The following is a 23,827-nucleotide window of genomic DNA, read 5'->3' as shown; positions in this document are numbered from 1 at the left end:
GATAACATTATAGGCTAATGGGGCGTTTACCATAATGAAAATTGTGGTCATTGCCCTCTTCAGGGGCTCCTTGGCCGAGTGAGATGGATAGCTTGGTCTGTCCGATCGACAACACTTTGTTGCCCATGAAACCGTAAAGTGGAGTTGTCATAGGTAGTAGCTCATTCCGATCGATTTGTAACTGATTGAACACCTTTTTGAATATAATGTTGATCGAGCTCCCTGTATCAACAAAAGTTCGATGGATTGTATAATTGACGATTACCGCTGGAATAATCAGTGCGTCGTCATGAGGAGTTTCCACTCCCTCTAAATCTCTTAGGCCGAAACTGATTTCGGGTCCTTCAGCTATCTCCTTGCTGCTGCCAACAGCGTGGATCTCAAGTCAACGAGCATGCGGCTTCCTTGCTTGGTTAGAATCTCCGCTGGTCGACTCACCGACAATCACTCCTATTTCTCCCTGAGCAGTGTTACTTCGGTTCTCTTCCTCTCATGCCGACAACTTGTTCTGCTCGGTAGAGACTCAGGCAGGACTTTGATTGCTCCCACACTGAGGCTGATGATGGCATGGTTCGACTTCCCTTTGGACGGTTGATCGACGCCTTTGTCGCCGATCGGGTGATGGGGATCGGTGATGATATCCCCGTAAGGTCGACCTGCCAGCTGCCAGTTGTAGCAATCTCGGGTGTTGTGCGTCGCCGACTGGTAAAAGGAGCAGAACATAGGCGCCCACATCTTACCTTTCGCAGCCTTTGGATGAGCGGCGGCCACATGCTGCACGACATGTGTTCTGGGCTCGTGTGGTGGGGCTCCTCCTGACCGAGACCCCATGGGGGGTTGATGATTGCTCGGCTGCCGTCGTTCAGACACTCCTGTGGGCTCAGTGGGTGTCTCCTTCTTCCTTGTCGCCTGGGCTTCTTCCACGTTGATGTATTCATTAGCCTTCTTTTGTAGGTGGCTAAAGTCCCTCGATGGTCTCCAAATGAGCGACTGGAAGAACTCTCCTTCGGTGAGCCCTTGGGTGAAGGCGTTCACTAACACGCCCGAGGAGACTGTCGGGATGCCCATCGCTACCTGATTGAAGCACTGAATATATGCCCTTAATGCCTCTCGGGGCCCCTGCTTCAGTGAGAATAAATTCACATTTGTCTTTTGGTGGCGGCGATTACTAGTGAAGTGATGCAGGAAAGCCGTTTAAAAATCTTTGAAACTATGAATCGAGTTGCTCGGCAACCGCTTGAGCCAACGTTACGTCGATCCAGATAACAAGATCTCGGTATTTCACCCCATCCATGTATTGGTGAAGTGTGGTCGTGTTATCAAACTTGGCTAAGTGGTCGTCGGGGTCGGTCGCTCCATTATATTCCTCGATCGTTAGTGGGGTGTAATGCTTCTGTAGAGGGTCATTTAGAATCTCCTCCAAAAATTGTTGATTGACCCGCTCGGGCGAATCATTCTCTCTGGGTGTCTTCCTTTTCCTTATGTCTCGAGCGGGTGTCTCATCCGAGGAAGATCTCCAGTGTCTGTTCGCTCGGGCCCTCTCTTCTACTTGGTGGAATGGGACCGGCACAGGAGGGGCATCCCTATAAGTGTTGATCGGCTTCTTGTTCGGTTCCCAAATGGAAAGTCGTTCAGCTCAGTCTCCTCGCTCAGCCTGTCGACCTACTGCGGAGGCTGTAGGCTCCTGAGCTTAACGTTCAGCCAGTGCTTGTTGGCGCTTGGCCAGCTCCTGTTATTGCTGTTGTTCCACTATCTTCGCCGCTCGGGCCTGTATCAGTGTGTCGAGCTCCTCTTGCATTAACGTCACCGTTGTGAATCGTCCAGCGTCTTCCATCTTCTCGTCCGGATGCAGGTTACGTTCCCACAGATTGCGCCAAAATGATCCTATCCGAAAGCGTGAAGTTGGAAAGCTAGGGATGTGGCGATTCCGCTGACTGGATGAAGACATCGCTCCTATCTGCAAAATAAACCAAACCAGGGAAGGGGTCACAGACGTTGACCCTCCGGCGGTCAAGTCAGAAATAGAAGAAGAGGAATTGAAAATAATAGGGACAGAGATGAATCTTTCCTTTCTTCATACTTATCATACTCTTTTATACCTATCTTAATGTCCCTTCATATTCCTCTGTTTAATAATATTAATTTGCATACAGAAGACATCTTTATCTTGATTTCTCTGTATTCAATGATAGATGGAGTGTTCTCTTTTATTTTCTCTTCCCTTTATTAAATTTCCATTTTTTTCCTCTTTTATTATACCGGTTCATTATTCACTGTCAATGGCATATCCTGAGCCGAACGGATAGCCCGCTCAGCTCGCTTTCCTGCTGATTGACCTATGTATGCCCCTCTCGCTCGGGCTACATTGATTGTTTTGACTTTGACCTCTACCGTGATCGTTGACCCGTGTCAAGTGGACTATTCTTTATTTACGGTGGTATATTTTATATAATTTTTTTTAAAATTCATGGGAGATGTACTAAATGATTATAAAATGCATCATTTTTAGTTTTAGATTTTTTTTTCCCACCAATCACTTTTTTTTGGGTAATTAAAAGGAACATAATGTTAGAGGTTTAGGCAATTGACCATTAATTTTCATTGCGGAAGTAATCATTTTTGTTGTTCCTTTCCATGTAGTGGTTCAGTTTATGCTTGCTTGTAGAGAACAACAATGATACGTCTTGAAACGGTGCAGATAGTATTCTGGATTGGTAATTTTAATTGACCGAGAGATAGACTTTACTAGGAAAGCAGTTAGGGTCAAAATCAAGGAAGAGGTACCTAATATAGGCCTTCAATACTTAAGTTAGTAATTAATTAAGTGAAAAAAATAAAAAAGATGGACAATAGAACGGTAGTATAGATGCATATATTTATGTATTTTATTAACGGAGAGAATATTTTTTTATACTATCTCTCATAACCTCCGCGATAATAAGATGATAGAAAATATCTGATGTCAAAATATGTTGAATAGTATAAAATGTGTAACGGTCTTTTCTAGGTAGAAGAAGGTTCCATATGTTAGAATAAGGGAATAATTTCTAACAAATTGTTGTAATCTTCTAACAATGTCGCCTCCTAAAAGAGATCCGACTGGCGATAGGACAGATCAGGTTTATATTGAGCACTTCGCTCATGAAAATTGAAGAGTTAAGTCTCTTAAATCCGATCGATAATATAACCGATCTACTATATGCTAAGAATTACCTTGTACCCGGCCAACAAGGTTAGTTGAACCAAGTATTCAGTATGTCCTACTGGATTATATTGGATTGAAAGTCTGATCGGTTGACCACGTGGTTGAAATAGTTTGCTCATATTTTTTTTTTTTTTTAGCTCTGAATGGTGGCAAGAGCTTGGAGTTTCATGGATACTGAGAAATTTGAGATCCGATTGGATTAAGTATCTGATCGGATGATCATTTGGTTGAATTAATTTGATCATGTTAATCCTGAGTTGATTCCTTTTTAATTTTGGCAGTCATATCGATTTTTTGGACTTTGACCTTACTTTGAGTCCCATGTCATTTGCCGTATCAAACAACAACTTCCTAAAGCGTATTGGATAAGAATGAGTTTTTTTTAAAAATATTTGATTTATAAAAATATCACAACTATTATATAAGAAATATAATTTTATAATTGTGAAATATTATTGATGTAAAACATTTCACTTGCCCATCAAAAAAAATTCTTTTAAAACCTAATTTTTTTAGGTATATTAGCAAAAGCTAAAGCGGTTGGATCCTCTCACCTCGCGATCCACCAATAAACTCATGAACAAGTTGGAAGTTTGGTTCGCGAAGTTGACCGTTGTCAAGGCTCCAACACACCGATTACGATATATCCACTAACTTCCAACTTAGAAAGAAAGAAGAAGAAAACGTTTAATTTCGACATCAGTCACTTTGTTTGTGAACCACTCACTGTGCTAATCTTCTCCATCCAGAAGACCATAAATAAACAAGAGACAAAGGAAAATACGCAAGTCAAATTCAAAATGAGTTCTAACCCATAGAAAGAATTGTTAAGGGTTTGTGTTATTATATTAAAGGGCTGCTGTAGTAACTAAACAAGAGTTATTAGGAGTTGAAGCTCTCCTCTTATTTTTAAGCACGCTTCCCTAAAAACGACTAAAACATCAAGAATGAGCATTGGAAACTTCAACGGAGCAGATGAAAGATTAAAAAAAATAAATTAAAAGGACTCCCCTATTTATTAAAATCATCAATGTCAAAACAGCACCGTAGTATACTTCTCCCATTTGACGGCTTCTTGCTTAGAGAAAAAGATAAAGATACGCCTGATTACCTGCTTTCCTCCACCAACCTCTCTGCTTGCTTTACAAGTCTGCTGGCCCGGCCAGTTCATGGGACAAGGTGAGACGGTGAGATCCCCATCTCAGTCAACCACCTCAATAGCTAAGTTTCACTAACTACTACTGCATCTTTATTAAACCTATCAAGTTGCAACAGACAGCTTTCAGGTTCCTTGGGAGGTCAAAAGATAAGAAGGAAGCAAATTCCTACTGAGAGAGGGCGGCGAAGAGGAGGCGATCAAAGAAGAGATGGCGAACAAATTGAAGCTGTTCCGAAACGCCGGCCAGACGCAGCGATTCAGATTCGTTATGCTTGTAGTAGGATGCTTCGTTATTTCCATGACCTTCATACTGATCTCCAGGCCTTTTACTTTTCCCAGTCGTGAGTTCCTTTTGTTTTGCTTTTATTGTACACGAGAAATTAGATGGTTATGAAAATAAAAATGTATTTTTTTTTCCTTCTAACTAAATCTTGATATTGATCCAGTTGGCTCAAAGTTGGGAACTCAGAGATCAGGTACTTCTCATGATGTTTGTTGCTGTTTCGTGTGAATTCAATCATAGAATACTGGTTTTAAGACTCTTTTAAGTTTCTGATGCATAGATGTGGAGGGAGAGAAAGTAGCTCCTACTCTAAGAGATGATGATCAGGCTTCTAAGCAATTAGGTGAGGATCTTCACTAGATCCGACTCTACTCATGATGGATTTCAAGTATTTATCATGTTTTTCTGTGAATAAGATGAACTCCTATATCAGCAAAAGGGTCACAGATTTGCTTCCTGTTACAGAAAAGAATGAAGAGGAGAATCTCCAGGGGAAGGAGGACGATGAAGCGTTAGGTCTGTGCTTGGAATTGGTTGAAGGTTACTGAGCTTTTCAGCTAATTTTTAACTTGTTGCAGAGAGTACGAGTGAAGCAGAGGAGGGGGGAGCAAAGAACGGTGGCAACTCGGATCAAGATGAAGCACACAGTAGAATGATTTTATTGCGATTTTTGAGATTTTTTAGATCTAGTTTGGCCGCACTTTGATTCGGTAAATCTGAAGTTGGATACGCTATTCTGATCTTGAAGCAGCTCATGAAATCAAGAGTAATGTGGAGAAGAAGCTGTCGTGCGAATTCTCTGACCCTCGGGTCGACGTGTGCGAGCTGTCCGGCGACATCCGCATCCCTGGAAACTCCTCCGACGTCCTCTTCGTCGACTCCGGCGAGCGCAACGAGGCGTTCCGGTTCCGCCCCTACGCCCGCAAGGGCGACGCCGCCGCCTTCAGCCGCGTTCGCGAGCTGACAGTCAAAGCCGTCGACGTCTCGGCGCCGCAATGCACCGTCAGGCACGCTGCCCCTGCTGTCGTCTTCTCCGCCGGAGGATACACCGGCAACCTCTTCCACGACTTCACCGACGTGCTGATCCCGCTCTTCCTCGCTGCCCGGCAACTCGACGGCGAGGTTCAGTTCGTGGTCAGCGACATGAACCCCTGGTGGGTCTACCGCTACCTCCCGGTGTTCCAAAAGCTCTCCAAGTTTCCGGTGATCGACTACGACAAGAACAAGGAGGTGCACTGCTTCAGCAAGGTCGTAGTCGGCCTCCGCTCGCACAAGGAGCTTAGCATCGACCCTGCGCGCGCCCCCAACGGCTACTCCATGGTCGACTTCGCCAAGTTCCTAAGAGAAGCCTTCTCCCTGGAAAGGGACGCCATTTCAAACATCGAAGACCTTGCCGGGAAGAAACCCAGAATTCTCATCGTAGCAAGGAAGCAATCTCGAGCATTCACAAATCTACACGAAATAACTCAATTGGCGGACCAGTTGGGATTCGAAATCATCGTCAACGACGGCGATGTGGGATCCGACGTGGGCCAATTCGCGAAGCTGGTCAACTCAGTGGACGTGATGTTGGGCGTGCACGGCTCCGGGCTCACCAACTTGGTGTTCCTGCCGCCCAACGCGACGGTGATCCAGGTGGTGCCGTGGGGGGGCCTCGAGTGGATGGCGATGCTGGATTTCGGGGAGCCAGCTAAGGACATGAAGCTCAACTATGTGCAGTATAGCATTGCCATAGAGGAGAGCAGTTTGATCGAGCAGTATCCGAGGGATCACCCAGTGTTCAAGGATCCCATGTCCTTCCACCAGCGAGGGCACCCTGTGATGAGGTCCACCTTCATGGACAACCAGAACGTGAAGCTCGATATAAAGAAATTCAAGAACACGCTGTGGAAGGCACTGGAGCTCATCATCCAATAGGTAGCAGAGTCACGCCGAGGCCATTTTTTTTTTTCCCTCCCTCTTCTTGATTTCATCAGATTATATTTTCATGTCAAGTGATTTAATGATTCAGAATGGGGTTTTAAGAACTTCTGTAATTACAGTCTGTTAATTCTTCTGTCAGAATGGCATATAGATCCAGACATTTTACAAACTGATAAAGATCTCCATCATCTTCTGCAAGAATGTTACTTCGGTAGCTATCAAGAACTTTGTGCCGAAAACCATCAGAAACTGTCGCAACAACAAAAACTGAGCAATTCTACTATCTAAGTGGTTATTATAATTTGTAAAGCTAGTTAATCAGCAGCATGGGAGGATCAAGTTGAAAGGAAATAGATAAATAAAACGACAACCTAGTTTGGCTATTCAGGTTTCTGTAATTCTGTTCACCTTACCTAAAGGTTTAAACAAGTGATGGGCATCTGTGTTAATTGCTCATTCAGTTTTGAGTATATTCGAGCAGACTGCTTTAATTATGCCATTGAATAAGGAAGGGCACATACAACTCAGCGCTCTCTGCGTGCACCAGGCAGAGAATTAGAGACAAGGACGAGGAGACCGACACGGAGAGGACAATAATTTTGCTCCATGCCAAGGATCGGAGAGGAGATGCTGACCTAAAATTTATAGAGAACAATTATTAGAGAAGATGCTGCAGTGACTCTGATGATGAAGCAATAACAAATTCTGCACCATGAGAGAGACATACTATACAAAACTGCTTTAACGTGTGGCGAAGTGGAGGCATGCCCTCTCAAGACAATTTGCTTTTGCCTTCTCTTTTGTTTTTGGTTGGAACATGACAAAAGCTAATTCAAAAATGATTTGTGTTTCCCCAAATTAGCAAAGGCTCATCCACACTTTAGACTCGGATATCAACCCTGCACAGTATGTTGATATGTATCAAGGCCATATGTGTTCCTCGAAACATTCTTCTTCATCCAACTTGCTACCTTTGAATTGTTCTTTGCCCACCCAAATGTTGTTTTGAATTTTGGTAAATTGTGATGTTTTGATGGAAGATTCTTCCAATTCTTGGACAGATATTAGCCAACGAGCAAAAGAGAGGTTGGCTTGTCCGTTCTTTGACAGCTCCCGCACACCGAACCATTTGACCTTGGGAGCTCTCCCCTTCAATTGAAAGATGCAGAGGATCGAAGACAACAAAGTCAAATGAGAAGTTTATCAATCATGGGAAAATCCAAACTAGTTGAACTCTTTGTAGTTTACTTAGGCATGAATGATTATTCTCAAGTTCTGTTGATGGAGAATTGCATGCCATTTATAGAAGGTTATCATAAAGATTAACTAGGAAATTTACACTGATGGATTTGGTTTGGACTGTTATTGTGAATCTAATCGCACACTTGTATGAATTTTTCTTACAAGAACCAAAAATGAATGCAGAGATCAATGTGAAGAAAAAAGAAGGAACAAGAACAAGAATAGGAGGAGGGAGATCAATCGATCAGTTTACTGCAATCCATTGGTTTGATCATCCTCTTCCATGGCGGCCGTGAGGCAGGTGGTTAAGCGCCTCCAACAGCGTCTTCCGCAGCCGGCCGAGGTGCGGCCTCACGTTCTGGTTCTCCAGGTAGATCCGACTGATCTCATTCCACCCCCGCTTGTGCACGGCGGATGGATTCTTGATCACAGGGTCGTCCGCCGCGTACTGCTCGCCGATCGTGCTCTCGTCTGCCTTGATGTGGTAGTCCAGGTAGTTGATCCCCATCGCCGGCGACGGCTCCTTGAAGGTCTCCCTGGCGAGCCAGTCCAGCCCCCCGAACGGCACCACCTGGATCAGCACCGCGCCGTCGGGGAGGAACACCATGTTGGTGAGCCCGGCGCCGTGGACGCCGATCATCACGTCGGCGGAGTTCACCAGCCGCGCGAACTTGGACAGGTCGGTGCTCATGTCAGGCTCCGCTACGCGCACGTCGAATCCTAGACTCATCGCCATGTCCGTCATCCCCCGCTCGTTCAGGAAAACCCTAGTTTTCTTCCGCGTGATGATCAGCAGCCTCGGCTTCCGCCGGATGTCCCACTGGTCTCCCGACGGCACCGCCCTCGGGCGTTCCAGGCCGTAAGCCTTCCGAAGCATCGCCTTGAACTCCGCCATTCCATACCCCGTCGGCGTCCTGGCCGGATCCGCGCTGAGCTCCTTGTGGAAGCTTAATCCCACGATTACCCGCGGGAAGCAGTGGATAGCGCCTCGGTCGTCGTTGTCGGCGTCGATGATTTCGTAGTTGGAGAGCTGCTTAAAAATTAGGGCAAACTTGCTCACCCACCAGGACTTGTGCTCCGGGATCACGAACTGGACCTCGCCGCGGAATTGGTAAGCGGAGATAAAGAGGGGGACGAGCACGTCGGTGAAGTCGTGGAAGAGGTTGCCGGTGAATCCGGCTATGGAGAAGACCAGCGCCGGAGCGGCGTGGTTGACGGTGCACTGAGGCGGCGGCCCGCCTTCGGGGAACGGCTTCAAAGTCCACTCTTTGACCTTCCTCATCGCCGGGGGATCGTGCTTTCTGCAATAAGGCTTCGTCTTCCATTCTCGATCTGTCAAGGAAGGAGGCAGGAAGATGGTCTGCGAGCTGCTCTGCAATCTCACATCCCCTTCTACTTCGCAGACATCAGATCTCCTGCTTGTCTCGGAGCAGATTGGCTTGTTCGAGCTCAACACAGCTTTTTCTGCAGCGTGTTCTTCAGATGTTCCTATGGTTAATTCTTCATCTTCATCCTCTGCACAAAAGTACGAATTCTCTACTCTTCTCTTCTCTTCAAAAAAACAGAAGGAAAAAAAACCCAATTTTTTCTACCAAATCTTTTCAAATTACCTATTAGAGCAGCTTCCCCACTCTTCTCTACGATTACTCTCGACGCCTCTAAATCCTCTGCTAATCTCTGCGACTTTCCTGCAAGAAGAGGAACAGTAGCATTCTCTCAACAACACAAAATCCCCAACTCATCAGAGCCAAAGAAAGCACCAAACAAGAACACAAACCATACGGAGCGGAGCAGTAGCGAGCCTTGACGAGGGTGAGGATGCACAGGGAAATCAGCATGGTGGCAATGATGAGCGCATTGCCACTTCTCCTTGGCTCGAGCCTGGGAGGATTCCTCGCAGCCTTCATCCTCGTCCTCCCTCCTCTACACTAACTCACTTTTTCTCTTCTTCTTTCTTACGCTGCAAGTGCTTAATTTCCTCGTGTATTAATTTGCTCTGGCCATTCCCGTGGATTGTTTGACATGCTGACCTTCAATCAATCCTCGCTGTATCTTAACAACTCCAGCCTCTTCATATTTTTTTCTCTTTTGTTTTGTTGACTCTCTCTCGCCATGCTCGGTCAAATATGGCCAACTAAACTTCACAGTGTTTTTTACCTTCCCATTTTTTTCTGCAGTGATTAAGATTTTGACGGGACACTGTTGTTGATGGCGACGCTAGATATAACAAAATGAAATCGACAATCTATCTAAAACCGGTCCAAGGAGCTGACATTAATTGAAGTGCATAAAACTACGCCTCCTGTTAGGCAATCAAATAATTGTGATTTTTGTACGATAAACTAAATTCTAGAGTAGGTGGGCTGCTAGATTGGTGGGTGTGATTCAAGTAAACAAACCTTGTCAGAGAGTTAAAGGCAAAGATTAAAGCAAGCGTGACGTTTTTTTACGGCTCGAATTTACATGTGAGATCATGATGGAGGACGGCTGCTAGTTTAGCTGCACTGAGACTGTTAAATAAACATAAATGATTTCATGAAATGGTAAGGACCAGATGAAATTGTGAGGATCAAAATCAAATTATCTCTTGATATTATTAAATTCAGATAATTGGATCATAAGGTACGTTTAGCCAGCAAGCTGTTTAATCCTTTTCAGTCACATGATTTAGGTTCCTTTTTCTATACTTTATAGCGTGCACATTTATTGTTACTCTTGGACCACACTGGTTCGATCGATCGGTTAAATTTGCATGCATTTGAGACTATTTTTTTTTCTCTGCAGATTTTGCTGTTGAAATTGTAATATGAAAATGGGAAAGTGTGGAGCTGAGAAGGTGAGGAATGGCTTTCAAGCTCCTTTATGGTCCATGAGGCCATGAGCTACGGATGTACAAGCTATTTATTAGAATAAGTTAGGGGTGCAATTGTCATAATAGTTCACCCACCTCAGACTCAGAGCATATGCCATATTATTCGTCCTGTTCGAGGTTCGAGATTCGAGATTTAACCCTACCACGCCTCTTTTTACCTTCGTTGTTGCAGCTGGAGAACATGTCACAACCATTAACCAGGACAATCACGTCTTGAACAGAAAGAACATCAAAATTTTGATGCTTTGAGTTGGAGAAAATAATCTACAAATGGCAACTTTCTTCATTACAAAAGTAGTGCTACAAAGAGAGTGAGCTCCAGTTCAAATGTCTTTTACAATCCATTTTGTAAAAGGCATGCTCTTGTCATTGCTCAATTGAATAAATAAAAGGTTAGATCAAAGTATAAAAAATATAGGTACAGCCACAAAAAATCCTGCAGGAAGAGCATTGATACATAGTTAAAATGAAAAATCATCCTCTACTTGCCTGACTGGTTTCCAGTCTAGGCAGCAATTGATTCATTTACAGATGCAGAGTATTTACAGAGGTAAAATAATGAGTCAAAGTGGGGGAAGAAAATGAAAAATGTAGGTAGGCGATCATCGCCTCTTCTTCATCACGGATTGATGAATCTGACAAGTCCAGATGAATAGGAACACCACTAGGGCCATGCCGACAGTCGTCCAGAAAGTTATTAACCATGGGGGCATTGGGTTTGGGAAGAGACCTGGTTTGGAAGAACACCGATGAGAATGCTTGTATCAAACGTAAAGAAAATGAACTCTTCAAGCAACATAGTGACAGAACAAATTAAAGTGTTATGCTACTGACCATGGCCAAATTTGACACAAATTAGAAGCTCCACTATGCATATTGCTAGTGAAAGCCAACAGAATGCTCCAACCTTCTTGATAGGCTTTCTGAAATCATTGGTCATGTTAGTATCCCTTTTAGCTATATTGATTCCACACAACTTCAGATTCTGCAAGTGGAATATCTAGAAACTTTATGGATAGACTGAATGATACATAGATACCTGTCTTGCAAGTAGGTGTTGTATTCGCGGATTGTTGGTATAGCAATTAGCCACCACAGAACTAATCTATAAACAATCAAGGGGTTTCTAGGAGGAACCCATAGACAGAACTTGAGGAAAAAGGTGTTGAGTTCCACAATCATAAAAACAATGCAAAGGCACAGCACTTGAATGAATCTCAATGGTCCAAGCAAGGGATGCCATTCGTCTTTGTCCCATCTTGCAGGTGTAAACTGGCCCAATGTTCTTTTGACCTTCACAAACAAATTATAATCAAAGAACAGAATCGAAAAAATACCCATACCTTAGCTACACAATACATATTGGAGCAGTTTTGTGTAAGAAAATTACATCTCTTGAAAAGTTACAATGGAAGCCAAGGGATAACCAAAAAATGGTATTGTGACGATTAGAAAAAAAATGTTCTATAAAAACAAGAATTTAATCACTTTGGATGAACCACAAGCTTTTTCTGTTTTGTTGTCTGCAAGAGGTTGAATCACCACTGTGAACGTTCAATTCAATCATCAGGTTTAACTCTTGGGCAAATGTGATAGTTGGAACAAACACAGACATGATGAAATTTCGGAGGAGGAATATCTACAACTCCATTGGGTTATGCTGAGTGTACAATATACAGAACTATAGGATTTTTAAAGTTTGCTATTTGTCATAAAAAAATTGCTAAAAGTATGCCTACACCAACAATCAAAACTGTAGACCATCAATTTTCTGTCAGAACAGAGTAAAACTTGTCTATTAGAAACAGTGATATCCTTTGTGTAATGAATAAATCGTGTAGAGAAGTTAATTAGTCTGTACCATGCATGGCCTGGACCTGAGCGGCATTAAATGGAAATCTAAGTGAATGCTTAGACATTGTGTGGGCAAAATGACAAAATTGTCATGTAAGAACAAACCATTGTTGACAGTTTGACTCATTAACTCGAGAAAGAACAAAATCATGCTAATGAATGGACTGGTTGGCAGCATGGTATGATTGGTGTGCAGTGATCGTGACAATTAATCAAAATCACCAATGAGCAACGTATTGTACAGGCTTAAGTTATACTCCACTCACCCTTACAGCCACTGCAAGAGTCACATTAAAATCAAGCACCAACTCTTGGACAGATGCAATACCAATCATTTTTATCAATTGAAAATAACAAGGATAGTTCTGATAGCCTGGAAATTTTATGAAACTAAAATGTAACACCAAGGAAATGAACAACTGAATCCTCCAATTCAGCTATTTGGTTTGTGAAAAGATATTGTTGGCTCTGGTGCTGATATCAGATAGAATGCCCACTAGAACCAAAATTTCTCACAATTTCTGGGTCACATCCCGAGAACAAAGAAAAATTTCATGCCCCAAAGTCTCACAATTATTGGCAAACTTGAACATAAATAAAATTATGAAAGAAATACAACATACCGTACCTTACCAATTATATTTGGTTGGCGGCTTATGCCCACCCACTCATAGGTTTTTCCATCAAAGTACCTAACAGTATGCATTCCTGCCCAAATACCTGTATCATAAACAAAAATATGAAATGTGTTTTGGCCTAAATGGTCTATGTGTCTCCTCTTTTACTTGAATGGATCTATGTGCATGTAACAGAATAAACAAAGGTTTCAGAACCTTGTAAAAGAATTTTGTTTAAAAAAAGCTTGGAACCTAGAACATAATTTTCATTGGAGTAAGTAAAGTGATTATGGATTTAGATAAATAATCCAAACTAAACTGTGACTGGAAGTCCCTATGAAGCAAAATGATAATGATTCCAAGGCAAAGCTAATTAACTAGAGTCTTGATTCTTCAGGATTTAGCCACCTTTCCTACATGGTCATATTGGAAATGCACTTTACCTTCATGTTCTTGGAAGAACTATAGAGGAACCTGGCGTGAGTAATTTAGGAACAAAATAAGGCTATTGACATACTTTAAATCACCAAATAATATTAATCCTCAATTAATTTCAAGCTAAAATAAGAGAGATTTTGAGAAACATAAAGAAAATAATAATGCGGAACCGAGAGCCATCTAGTTACCAGTCACCAATAATGAAGGTTCAGACTATCAGGGAGACTTCTGTGACCAACCTAAAAGCGTTCACAATGATGCATTTACTCAGAAACAAAATGGACCGCTAAGGCTGCATTTCTAAAAATTTTTAGATGTCAGTTGAAGTACCTGCAAGTATTTACCAATGGGTCATATGGCTATTACTTTTTAGTGATAATGAGCATTGGACAACACAAGTCAGTACTGTCAGACATGCTAGTATGAGACCATATTTCAAAATATGCCACCAAAGCATCAGAGATAAGGCAATTTTCATACTTTATGTTCAACGCATCATTCGAACCATTACTAAAGTAATTATTTTCGCATCCATTTGCAGGTAACAAGAGAGTAACTAAGGTCTCACCAAACCAATTGCAGATCAAGATGTCCAAAATAATACTGTCCCACCAGCACTCATTGAAATTTGGCAACATGTGGCGAAAAGTAAACTGCAATTGTTAGCTAATGAACTTAAATAATGTTTTTTTAAAGAAAAAAACTTAAGTAATTTTTGCAAAAAAAGGAAAAAAGGAAAAAGAGGTAAAACAATGAAAATGAACCTCCATCAATTCGAAGCCAATCGACAACACCCACAGAAGGGGCTGGTTTCGTATCATTATTGCCTTACCCCACCATCCAAAAATATGAGCAAGAACAAACTCATCAAATAATGTATTCTGCAATAAACTAACACAAATTAGTGATGACAAGATCTAAAAAGGTTTAGGTTCCTTGAAAGATCCAAGCAATATAAACTGAATGACAAAAGGTTGATGAATGAAGGAATCATACATAAACATTGATAAACCTGTTTTTTGGATTCTCTGGGACATAAATACGGCAATCAGCTCCATATGATCTTTCAGGTAATTCTGGAATGCACAAACAAAGATTCTGTTAATTTCTTTATCTATGAATATGCTATTTTCTGGAGGAAACCATAAAGCACCTAAATCAAGTGTTTACCAACTCCCAGAGCAGGATGGAGATATTTCATAAACTGCCTAGCATCATCACGATTCTGGAAATGAGAAAAAGAAACCAGAGGAACATTTGTCAAATTCACAGCAGAATTATTAGATGAATTTATTGATTATTTGAGGTCTAGATTCTACCAAAATCACAATAACAGATGAAGCAACAAAAACCTCAGTAGCAAAAAGTTTGAAGAACGAATCTACTATATGTGAATTTTCATGAGAAATTAAAGCTGATGAAGTATCCAGCATCACATACTATTAGAATTATTACTCTTGGCTCAAATTTTATCCTATTTGAATCAATGGCAACAATTACTAAAGCACAATAAATAGGAAAATGGTTTCCAAAAACAACAAATGGAAAAGAATGAAACTGAATCAGATGCGCTTGATAATCATCCTAATTAAAAGATAGAAACACAACAAACCTGGAAAAGCAAAAATGTTAGGGCAACAAGGTACACAACAGCCATTCCATGAACTAAGCGCCAAATTGCAGGATGTGGCCTTATAAGAACCCTGAATAAAATAGAGTGTACAAACAAGTGACAATGTCCATAATTTATAGAAAAACTGCATTATTGCAATTCTTGATGGGGAAATTATTCCAGATACAAAGCAACAAATGCTCTCGAATGACCTTGTATAATGCTGAGATACATGTATCTACATCATAAAGTTATAAGTTCTGAGCTCTCAAAAATGGAAGCCATAGCTTACGTTGAAGGTGCTTGCAGCAAGGAATAGGCTAAAAAGACAGCAATCATCGCCCAGACACCTCTGCAAGAGAAAGGAATTCAAAGAATAAATTCCACATGCAAATTACAATCCTGAGGTACAATAAACTAGAAAACTTACCTCTTTACTGATGTAACAATGTCAGTTGATGCTGTGCTTTCAGGATCTAGTGCTCCACTTGCCCAACTGCAAAAAATGGTTTAGAATATGAAGCAGCCAAAAGATGATAAACCGTTAAAAGAATTCAAAAAGAACATATGTTACAAGACTATCAGATCTCTTGTTCAATCTTACTTGGTACTTAAGTAAAAGACTATCATTATGTAACATAGTAAACTTCTGGCCAACACATCATTCTTCAGATTATGCCAAAACATTCTTCACATTCGCCAAGTAAAGCATGCAATCAAAAGTAAATTGTAGAACAAATCGAGACTCATAAAATTCATCATGTATTAGTATCCTATCTACATAGCTCAGATGAAAGGCAACTGTTCAACTAATCGCTTGCCTATGTAAATTCAAGTTAGTGGATTTCATATCACTTGTCTTAACATATACAAAAATACAGAGGGAAATCAAGAAAGGAAGATGCCAGAAAGATATATAATAAAATCTCTTTATAGACATCCAAAGAAATGAAGGATCAAACAAATTATCTTGTATCAAAAGAACTGTCAAAATTGAAGGATCCAGCAGCACTCACACTAATAAACATGTTCCAACAAAAAGTAAAGTTATTGTACGTGGCTTGTATGCCCAAGCCGTCCAGGGATCAAGTTCACCAAAATCAGTTGGAAATTTTGCACCATTCTCTTCTCTAATTTTGTAGTCTCTGCTTGTTATTTTTCCTTGGCTGCTGGCCTCCATGATACTCAAACAAGCTGTGAAAACAATTATAATAAACAAAGATTTACCAATCTTAAAATCTCGGAAATAACATGGAAACAAAACTTGCAAGATTTTTTTCTGAAGAAACAAAATCTGCAGAATCCAAAACTAAACCAATAATTCAATGTTTCACGGAAGAAAATAGAAATATAAGATATATGCAGGTGGTACAAAAATCAACCCTATCCCATAAAAAGAATAATACCTAAAAGAAATCTGAAACCTTTACATTAATAAATATTAGAAATACCTGGACCCTAATACAATAAATAACCTTTCCGTTCTAAATTGCAAAGGTCAGGGAGTAGCAGTCAGTGCAGAGCCAAGATAGATTGCTTCAAATCCAACACCCATGGTCATTTTATTAAACTGATAACTACGCCAAAAAAAAAAAAAAAAAAAGACCAGGTACGAAGGTTTTGAAAGTTAATCTTATCATCAACAACGGAAGATTTAGAACTCATGATAGCCACCGAAAGTGATACCAAAGGAGAATACCCTTTTCACACTAAAAAAAAAAAGAACCAACTTTTCCAGATCACAGAGATAAAACGGCCAGACCGCCAGAGAAAGGAGAAACAACCGTGAAAGAGAGGTGAGTTTGGCGCAAAAAAAAAAAAAAAACTCAAAACACAAAAACAAAGAATGAAAAGGCAAAGTACCTTCTACAGAGAATAAAAGAAGGGAATAGTTGCACGCAACGGCTCGAAGAGGAATCCTACTGTTCTTCTCTCCCTCGTTATTCTTTTTTCCTTCGGTAAAGTAACTCAATTATACAGAACGATGACAAAGTCCACCCAGCGTTCAAATCATCGCGCGCGCTGGGAGAAGTGGAACAGGAAAAGGGAAAGCCGATTCCTTTTCCCCTTTTCCTAAGGAATTACCGACGTAGAAGCGGCGGACACGCCCGCCTCTAGCCGTACGACCAGAGCGAGATCCGAGCCGCCAAAACGAACCCGGAACAAAGGCGCAATCTTTTTGATCGTTTTCTCCTCCTTTCTGCGTCCCGATCGATTTGAGAGAGAGAGACGAAAGAAACAGGGCAAGCGAAAAAAGTATCGCTTATAAAGGGAGCAAAGGAGAGAAAAGTGAAGACCCAGTACAGGGCGGTCAAACAAGGCTTCAATATAGGAAAGAAGAAGGCCTACGTAGGTTAAATACCCATCGTACTCGGAAAATTTACGAAAATGACATTCATCTTCACTGTCAACATGTAAATGAAAACATCGAGGATGGATTATAACAAAATCTAGTTGAAAATTCTAAGTCCCTATCCTTCCTGCAGTTTAAAAAGAACATGCAGTCACGCATCCTCACTACGTAGTTTAATGAAATAATGTCAGTTATGAAAGCAAAGCATGTAACTGCTCTAAGAAATCAAAAATCCATAAGCAGAAGCAGAAGCAGAAGAGAAGATCAAAATTAAAAAGGTGTAAACTTTTTCCAGGTAGTTTAATTCATCGAGTGACTCCTCTAATCATAACTGGAGCAGTGCTACATGTACAGTGCATTCAAAACCATGATTGGGAGTGGACCAAGGAGAAGATATAAGATAGATGAGACACCAAAAGGCAAACAAAAGGAGGATGTCCTATATATCTTTCCACGCACACTGACAACAAAAGCAACAGCAACAGTGAGGTTTCCACTGCCACGATACGAGTCCTTTTGTTTTTGTTTTTTCTTAGTTTTTTTTTTCTTTAAAAAAATTGCAAATCTGTTTAGAAAAATACTGTCAGTACTGCTACTGTTCAACTGTCATCACAAGCAAATAGTCCATCCAAACCCCAACCACACTTGCTCCCCTAAGTGCCCCTAGCTAGAGCGTAACTACAAAGGAGTGAGTGACTGTGTTGGCAGGGCAGCTGGGCAGGTACGACACTTCCTGCTTCATCGGATCCTGTAATGACGAGAATCATCATTCATTCAGAGCTGAGGCTCCAAAGGAATGAGACTGTCTCTATTTTCAGACTGACTTTGACATTTTGTGTGATATTTGGAAGGGATGACGATTGGTTTAGTTGTTTTTCGTAATTTGATGAAGCAATTTGAACTATAAAGCATAACTATTGTTTTTGATTATTTTACAAGTAGATTAGATGAATTTGATCCGCATGTTCGTTCAACTAACGAGATAACAGGTAATTGAATTCAATGCTGAATTGCGATGAATTCAATCAATTTTTTAAATGGTTCGGTGTAAACAATTTAACAGATTAGGTTTTATTGTCATTGAAACATCTTTAAAAAATAATATTTTGAAGTAAAAATACCCTTAATTTAATTATTTCTTAGTCCTTGTTGTCTCATGATTTATTTATTTATTTGTTTTTAATTTATAGTTTTTAAAAAGTAAATAAATATCTAATAAATTAAAGTATATCCAATGTTTTTTTAAAAATAAATCGATGGCGATGCTGCAATAAAGGAAGAGCTCGAGGGTGTTTTGGTCCTTTCGTCAAAAGTATCTGGAATAGTTGACAACCTTTCACGTCTAACGGCGCCAAACTCGGTCGCAGTCGTGTCTCTTACTCATCGGAAGGCGCGCCACATGGCGACGCACAAAAACTGAGAGATCCTCAACTCCTCACAAAAATAAATAAACAATTAAATAATTAATTAAAAATTTGAAAATAAAATAAAATAAAATAAAATCAGCAGCAACACATACAAAAACCCGCTAGTTGTTCCCATTATTTCGACATTTTCCACCCAAAATTTCGAATTATTATTCCACTCCAGAAATCGTTTCCCACCCACGATCCAATCGCACTTCGATGCGTTTCCCACGATGGCCAACAAGGATTAGAAAAAGCTGGTAAATCTGTAAAAGAAGTCAGACAAATGAAAGGAGGACGACGCACGTGCGTGGTCCTACGTCCACCGTCCACCTCAGCTCAGCCCTAATTCTTTTATTTTTATTTTTATTTTTATTAAAAAAATGCAAAAATAGTAGGGTTATGGGTGGGGCCTTACGCGGACCTTCCTGGTTCAGTTTTTGTGGCGGAATAGAAAAAACGTATTTAGCAAATATTTTCTCGCCCTTTCATTTCCTTTTTCCTATCTATTTTTAATGAATTTTCTTTCATAGCTTTCCAACTCGATTAAATGTTTTAAAATATGAAATAATCCAAATAAGGGAAAATCTCAACCTATCTGTACCAGCAGTGCCAAAACCTAAAAACGTCAAGTCGTTTCATTATTTTCCATATAAAATTTGAACATGTGAAGGGGAAAAAAAGAACCCTACTTTGGGTCAGGAGACGACAAGATGTCCGTGCAAGTGCTGTAATATATGTGCTGGCCAGCCCAGCTCATGAAGCTCGGGGTCAAGGTCCCACAATCCGACAAAAAGTGACATGTCTTGTATACAATTTGGTAGTACTTGAAGCCCAACGGGACCCAACCATGATTCTTCTGGTACAATTATTTCCTCACCCTGGTCTCTTCGACCTCATCCCTTCACTGCCACCAGCCTTTCAGCCCAAATGGGCTTCTGTCATTTTTTTTCATGTAAAAAATTTATGAAGAACGATGTTGATGATCAGTGTGATACCCGTTTTCTTATTTTCGTGATGGCAGAGTGTTTGGCCATTGACTGCAGTGGCACAATGACTGCAAAGCTCACCCCGCGAGGGTTTCACCTTTTGCCACAATGACTGCAAAGCCCATGAGATCTGCTGAATGGAGTGTGGATGCACAAGAGGAGCAGCAGATTCTGCAGGGTGAAAACAAAAAGACAATTAACATCAGTTTTTGATAGGTGCTTCTTGAAACAGACGACGTTGGATTTGGTGCTTCCTGTAACGAGGTTCATTGATGGAGAAAGAAAGCACCAACGGCCGGGAATATTATGGTAGATGTGATGAGCTTGGAGTGGATCTGCAGAAGAAGATGAAGTAATCTTCAGCTCCAATATCCATGCATATTAGATGGACGCGAGCGCATAAGATAAAGTGCACAGGAAGAGAGGCACATGCAGGTTAATTATATACCATATGTACCGGGCTCTGGTCGCCTGTCAGATTACATTCATACACTGTTATTGTAAATGTAATCTTTCTGCTCCAAAGTAGAAGCACCTGTCTTCTAGTGTTCCACTTGAAGCTTTGAATAGGCTGTAAAAGCAGGATAACAGAGATGTGGCAATATATGAGTTTCTCGACGAGTAAAAGATCAAAGACGAGCTAAAAAAGACTGCATAAAGTTGAGATGGATAAATAAACCAGAGCGAACTGGTCCTGGTGGAAGTGTAATATGGAAGAGTTGCCAGTATTCTTTATAGTACTGATCCAGACAGCAAATTTTGTAATGCAAGGATGACATCTATACGTTTTCTAGATTGTCTCAAATGGCTCGATAGGGTGTACAATAATAAGAATATCTCGGTTTGCAAATAGCAAGGCCGAAATCTGTTGAATCAGCATAAAAAATCCTATTCTAAACACTGTATAAATGGGCTAATACTCTCGAACTAGCTATAAGTGAGCTCTTCAAACTTCACATTTCATCATTTCATTCTAACTAATAGCAGAATCTGTATAAAAAACCGTCTTCATATCTAACTATCATGACAAAAAAAATTAATACCTTTATGAATAGCCTGCACATGGCACATAGATAGTGAAGGCCCTCCATATTTATTAATCAAATAAGTTCCAGCTAAGGAAATCACGCTTGTTCCTAATTCATATCTACAGAAAGCAACATATATAGTATAAAAAGGAATTTGAAGGTTGTGGCGAAATTATAAAGACAGAGACATAAAATGGAATAAAGGTGTCAACAGTGGAGAATTATGAGCTATAAAAGAGGGTTTAAAAGATAAGATCATATGAGTGGGCTATTATTAGTTGAACAGAAATCATTGAAATTAGAGGAATAAATTATGGAAGTGATATATGGTTGATGAAGGAGCTATTCATCTTGGGCAAATGACCAGCCTGAAGTGACAATGGTGGCTTATTGGACTAAGAATTTGTAGCTTTTAGATCATCATATCTGTAGGATTGAAGGGTTCCTAAATGGCTAATAAAATAACTGCAAATGCTTATTTCTTTTAGCTTTCATGAGTGGGAATAGTGTTGAGATCATTGTTACATGGTGGGGAAGTCCCTAGATTGTTGTTTTATCACTTAGCTCGTTTACCTCTAACTACAAAACTTGTATCAATCAAAAAGTCAATTTAATGTAAATTTTAGAGTAACAAATTGTATAAATATATCATGCTTATGATTTAATGCCTTCCGAGTATCAAAATAAGTGCTGTGCATCAAGTAAGAGTATTAATTCTTATAGCATCCTACTGAGATTAATCCACAATTTTTCAAAACTCATATGACATAATGCTATTAACATTGGCATTGGTTTCTCCACATTCACTATAGCTATATCTCTATTAACCAATCAGAGTTTAATTGGAGTTCAACTTGAATTGACACAAATGGAATTAAGCAAAGGTATAGCCATAAGATATGGGTGTTCTACTCCAAGCATCTCTTCTTCGCCTCCTGTATCTTTTTAGTCAGTCATCTCTTCCCCATGAATGAGAGAATCAAAGGAACAATAAAGGTTGAACAGGGACAAGTATTTGTGCCAAACCCAATGTAACATAAATTGCTGAATGGAACAATACATTTTGGTTATGCTAATCAACACCAATCAGAATTTTAAACCATATTAAGTTTAAGAATGCTTTGAGATGACAGATAGTTGTATAGAAGATGAAGCCAATCCGGAATAGTTGGGACGTAAAGTTCTTCTTCTCCAGAAGATGAAATTGTGGAGGAGAATTCTAATTCTCTCAGACTTGGCTCTACTGAGGTCAAGAAAGGCTTGGGTGGCATCTGTAGATCATTCACGTCTCCTTCAAGCATCTCTATTACACTGCTCATGGATGGCCGGCTACTTGACTTTATTAATTTGGATGCACCAAAGTCCCACCATGGACAACTTTCTCTCCATTTCACTGATTACAATCTCTTCAATATCATGGGTGCTCTCACTTATTGCATGCAGCTGAACAAGTTTGTCGTAGACCCAAGAAGGATAATAAACTTGACTGGTGTTCTTAGCACTCACATCTATGTCTCCCGCCAACCATCTCCATTAGCAGCATTCCCAAGCTGTAGACATCCGACTTGCCTGATATGATCCCAAAATTTCTCGATATCAGTTCGGGTGCTATGTATCCTATCGTGCCTCTGGTAACGCTCATGGATATTAAGTTCTTGTCCTTTGGGTACAATTTTGCAAGCCCAAAGTCTAAAATCTTGGGAATGAAGTTGCGATCGAGGAGGATGTTGTGGGGCTTGATGTCGAAATGCAAAATTTGCATGTCGCAGCCTTGATGGAGGTAGTTGATGCCTCTAGCGATCCCCAGGGCCACCTCATGGAGTTTCTGGACAGTGAACGTGTTTCCCTTGTTGGCAGAGAAGATGTACTTGTCGAACGAGCTATTGGGCATGTACTCGTAGATATTTGGCAGTGAACGTGTTTCTGCCGTTGTACTCTTCCGCAGCACACCTCGTTCCTCAGATGCACCGAGTCCGTTAGCTCTTTCTCGTATCTTTTTTCTCGCTAGCCGCATCTTCCGCTCGACTTCCTGTGCTTTTAAGCTCCTGCACACTTAGACACAGGGTTAAACACCAACAGGACCTAACATGACTTAGTTAATCATATCAAAACTATCACAGGGTACCAACAATCTCCTCCTTTTTAATGTAATCAAATCCAAATTAAGTTAGGGTAAAAAAAATTTCTAATTTTTGGAAAAAAAATTGCAAGTCAAAGAATTTTTCTAAGTAAAATTTGCTAGAAAAAAATTTAAATTTTTTAACCTTTTTGAAAAAAAAAAATTGTAGGTATTCTCTAGACTTGCAAGTACCCTCTAGACTTGTTCTTCCCTACTCCCCTTTTGATCACATTAAAAATGTGGTTCATTTAAAAGTGTAAGAGTAAAAATAATAAAACTAGTGAAAAAAAAAATTCTAACTGTTTTTAAAAGATAAGAATTAAAAAAATATTTAATTAATTTTTAACAAAAAAATTAAGGTATTTTTATAATTTCTAAATGCTTAACAGTTAATCAATTAAATACTTATTTTAATAATTAGCTTCTAAGTTATGACGAGACATCAGATCTTCTTGGATATTAGAACAACAACCACTTTCTAGACAAAGCCTCTTAAAAAAATTTAATATTTAATTTTCTCTAAAAGTCATAATTTAAAAACATTCAATTAAAATATGATTTTGGAATCCATTATAAATTCCTTCCTATTGGGTTAATTAAAAATTTCTTAGGTATGTATTTCTGTGAAATTTTCCTAATATAAGCCTTATAATATTTAAGGTATCAATTTAATCCATTATATTTTTTAATATATTGAATATTTGAGAATGCACGATTTTTTAAATTT

The 23,827-nt window shown here is 40.1% G+C and overlaps 3 protein-coding genes, 1 long non-coding RNA gene and 1 pseudogene across 8 annotated transcripts; 1 reads left to right on the top strand and 4 right to left on the bottom strand.

The window, feature by feature from the left end:
- The first annotated feature begins 4,241 nt into the window (after window positions 1-4,241).
- On the top strand, window positions 4,242-6,740 carry LOC122018838 (alpha-1,3-arabinosyltransferase XAT3-like). Of its 3 annotated transcripts, none has more exons than XM_042576269.1 (7): window positions 4,242-4,392; window positions 4,481-4,705; window positions 4,811-4,840; window positions 4,928-4,990; window positions 5,113-5,163; window positions 5,226-5,294; window positions 5,396-6,740. In XM_042576269.1, the coding sequence occupies exons 2-7, from the start codon at window positions 4,573-4,575 to the stop codon at window positions 6,562-6,564; spliced, it is 1,515 nt and encodes a 504-aa protein (XP_042432203.1). In that variant the 5' UTR covers window positions 4,242-4,392; window positions 4,481-4,572; the 3' UTR covers window positions 6,565-6,740. The 3 variants fall into 3 exon arrangements, with proteins under 3 accessions (XP_042432203.1, XP_042432204.1, XP_042432205.1); XM_042576270.1 differs by having other exon boundaries at window positions 4,253-4,384; XM_042576271.1 differs by having other exon boundaries at window positions 4,253-4,392; window positions 5,399-6,740.
- A 1,143-nt stretch (window positions 6,741-7,883) lies between these two features.
- On the bottom strand, window positions 7,884-9,941 carry LOC122018839 (alpha-1,3-arabinosyltransferase XAT3-like). Its single transcript, XM_042576272.1, has 3 exons — window positions 9,590-9,941; window positions 9,423-9,500; window positions 7,884-9,327 (listed from the first exon to the last, which is right to left on the bottom strand). Exons 1-3 carry the CDS (start codon window positions 9,717-9,719, stop codon window positions 8,084-8,086), a joined length of 1,452 nt encoding a protein of 483 aa, XP_042432206.1. The 5' UTR covers window positions 9,720-9,941; the 3' UTR covers window positions 7,884-8,083.
- Window positions 9,942-11,121: 1,180 nt separating this feature from the next.
- LOC122018840 (CDP-diacylglycerol--serine O-phosphatidyltransferase 1-like) lies at window positions 11,122-16,936 on the bottom strand. 3 transcript variants are annotated; one of them, XM_042576274.1, is made up of 12 exons: window positions 16,222-16,936; window positions 15,636-15,701; window positions 15,498-15,557; window positions 15,206-15,296; window positions 14,764-14,818; window positions 14,590-14,669; window positions 14,358-14,474; window positions 14,162-14,246; window positions 13,167-13,258; window positions 11,724-11,977; window positions 11,519-11,607; window positions 11,122-11,414 (listed from the first exon to the last, which is right to left on the bottom strand). In XM_042576274.1, exons 1-12 carry the CDS (start codon window positions 16,383-16,385, stop codon window positions 11,287-11,289), a joined length of 1,281 nt encoding a protein of 426 aa, XP_042432208.1. In that variant the 5' UTR covers window positions 16,386-16,936; the 3' UTR covers window positions 11,122-11,286. The 3 variants fall into 3 exon arrangements, 2 of the variants coding, with proteins under 2 accessions (XP_042432208.1, XP_042432209.1); XM_042576275.1 differs by having other exon boundaries at window positions 14,358-14,484; window positions 14,606-14,669; window positions 16,222-16,927; XR_006121923.1 differs by lacking the exon at window positions 11,122-11,414 and having other exon boundaries at window positions 11,567-11,607; window positions 13,172-13,258; window positions 16,222-16,928.
- Window positions 16,937-20,043: 3,107 nt separating this feature from the next.
- Window positions 20,044-20,715, bottom strand: LOC122021635. The gene is made up of 3 exons (XR_006122592.1): window positions 20,633-20,715; window positions 20,402-20,524; window positions 20,044-20,288 (listed from the first exon to the last, which is right to left on the bottom strand). It is a non-coding gene; the product is annotated as an uncharacterized LOC122021635 (long non-coding RNA).
- Window positions 20,716-22,310: 1,595 nt separating this feature from the next.
- On the bottom strand, window positions 22,311-22,995 carry LOC122021514 (annotated as a pseudogene).
- Window positions 22,996-23,827: the final 832 nt, after the last annotated feature.

The sequence above is a fragment of the Zingiber officinale genome, chromosome 9A, assembly GCF_018446385.1.
Source record: "Zingiber officinale cultivar Zhangliang chromosome 9A, Zo_v1.1, whole genome shotgun sequence".
In the NCBI taxonomy this organism is placed as follows: Eukaryota; Viridiplantae; Streptophyta; class Magnoliopsida; order Zingiberales; family Zingiberaceae; genus Zingiber; species Zingiber officinale.
Note: the sequence above shows the minus strand (reverse complement) of the source record. Positions and strands in the feature narration are given on the sequence as shown.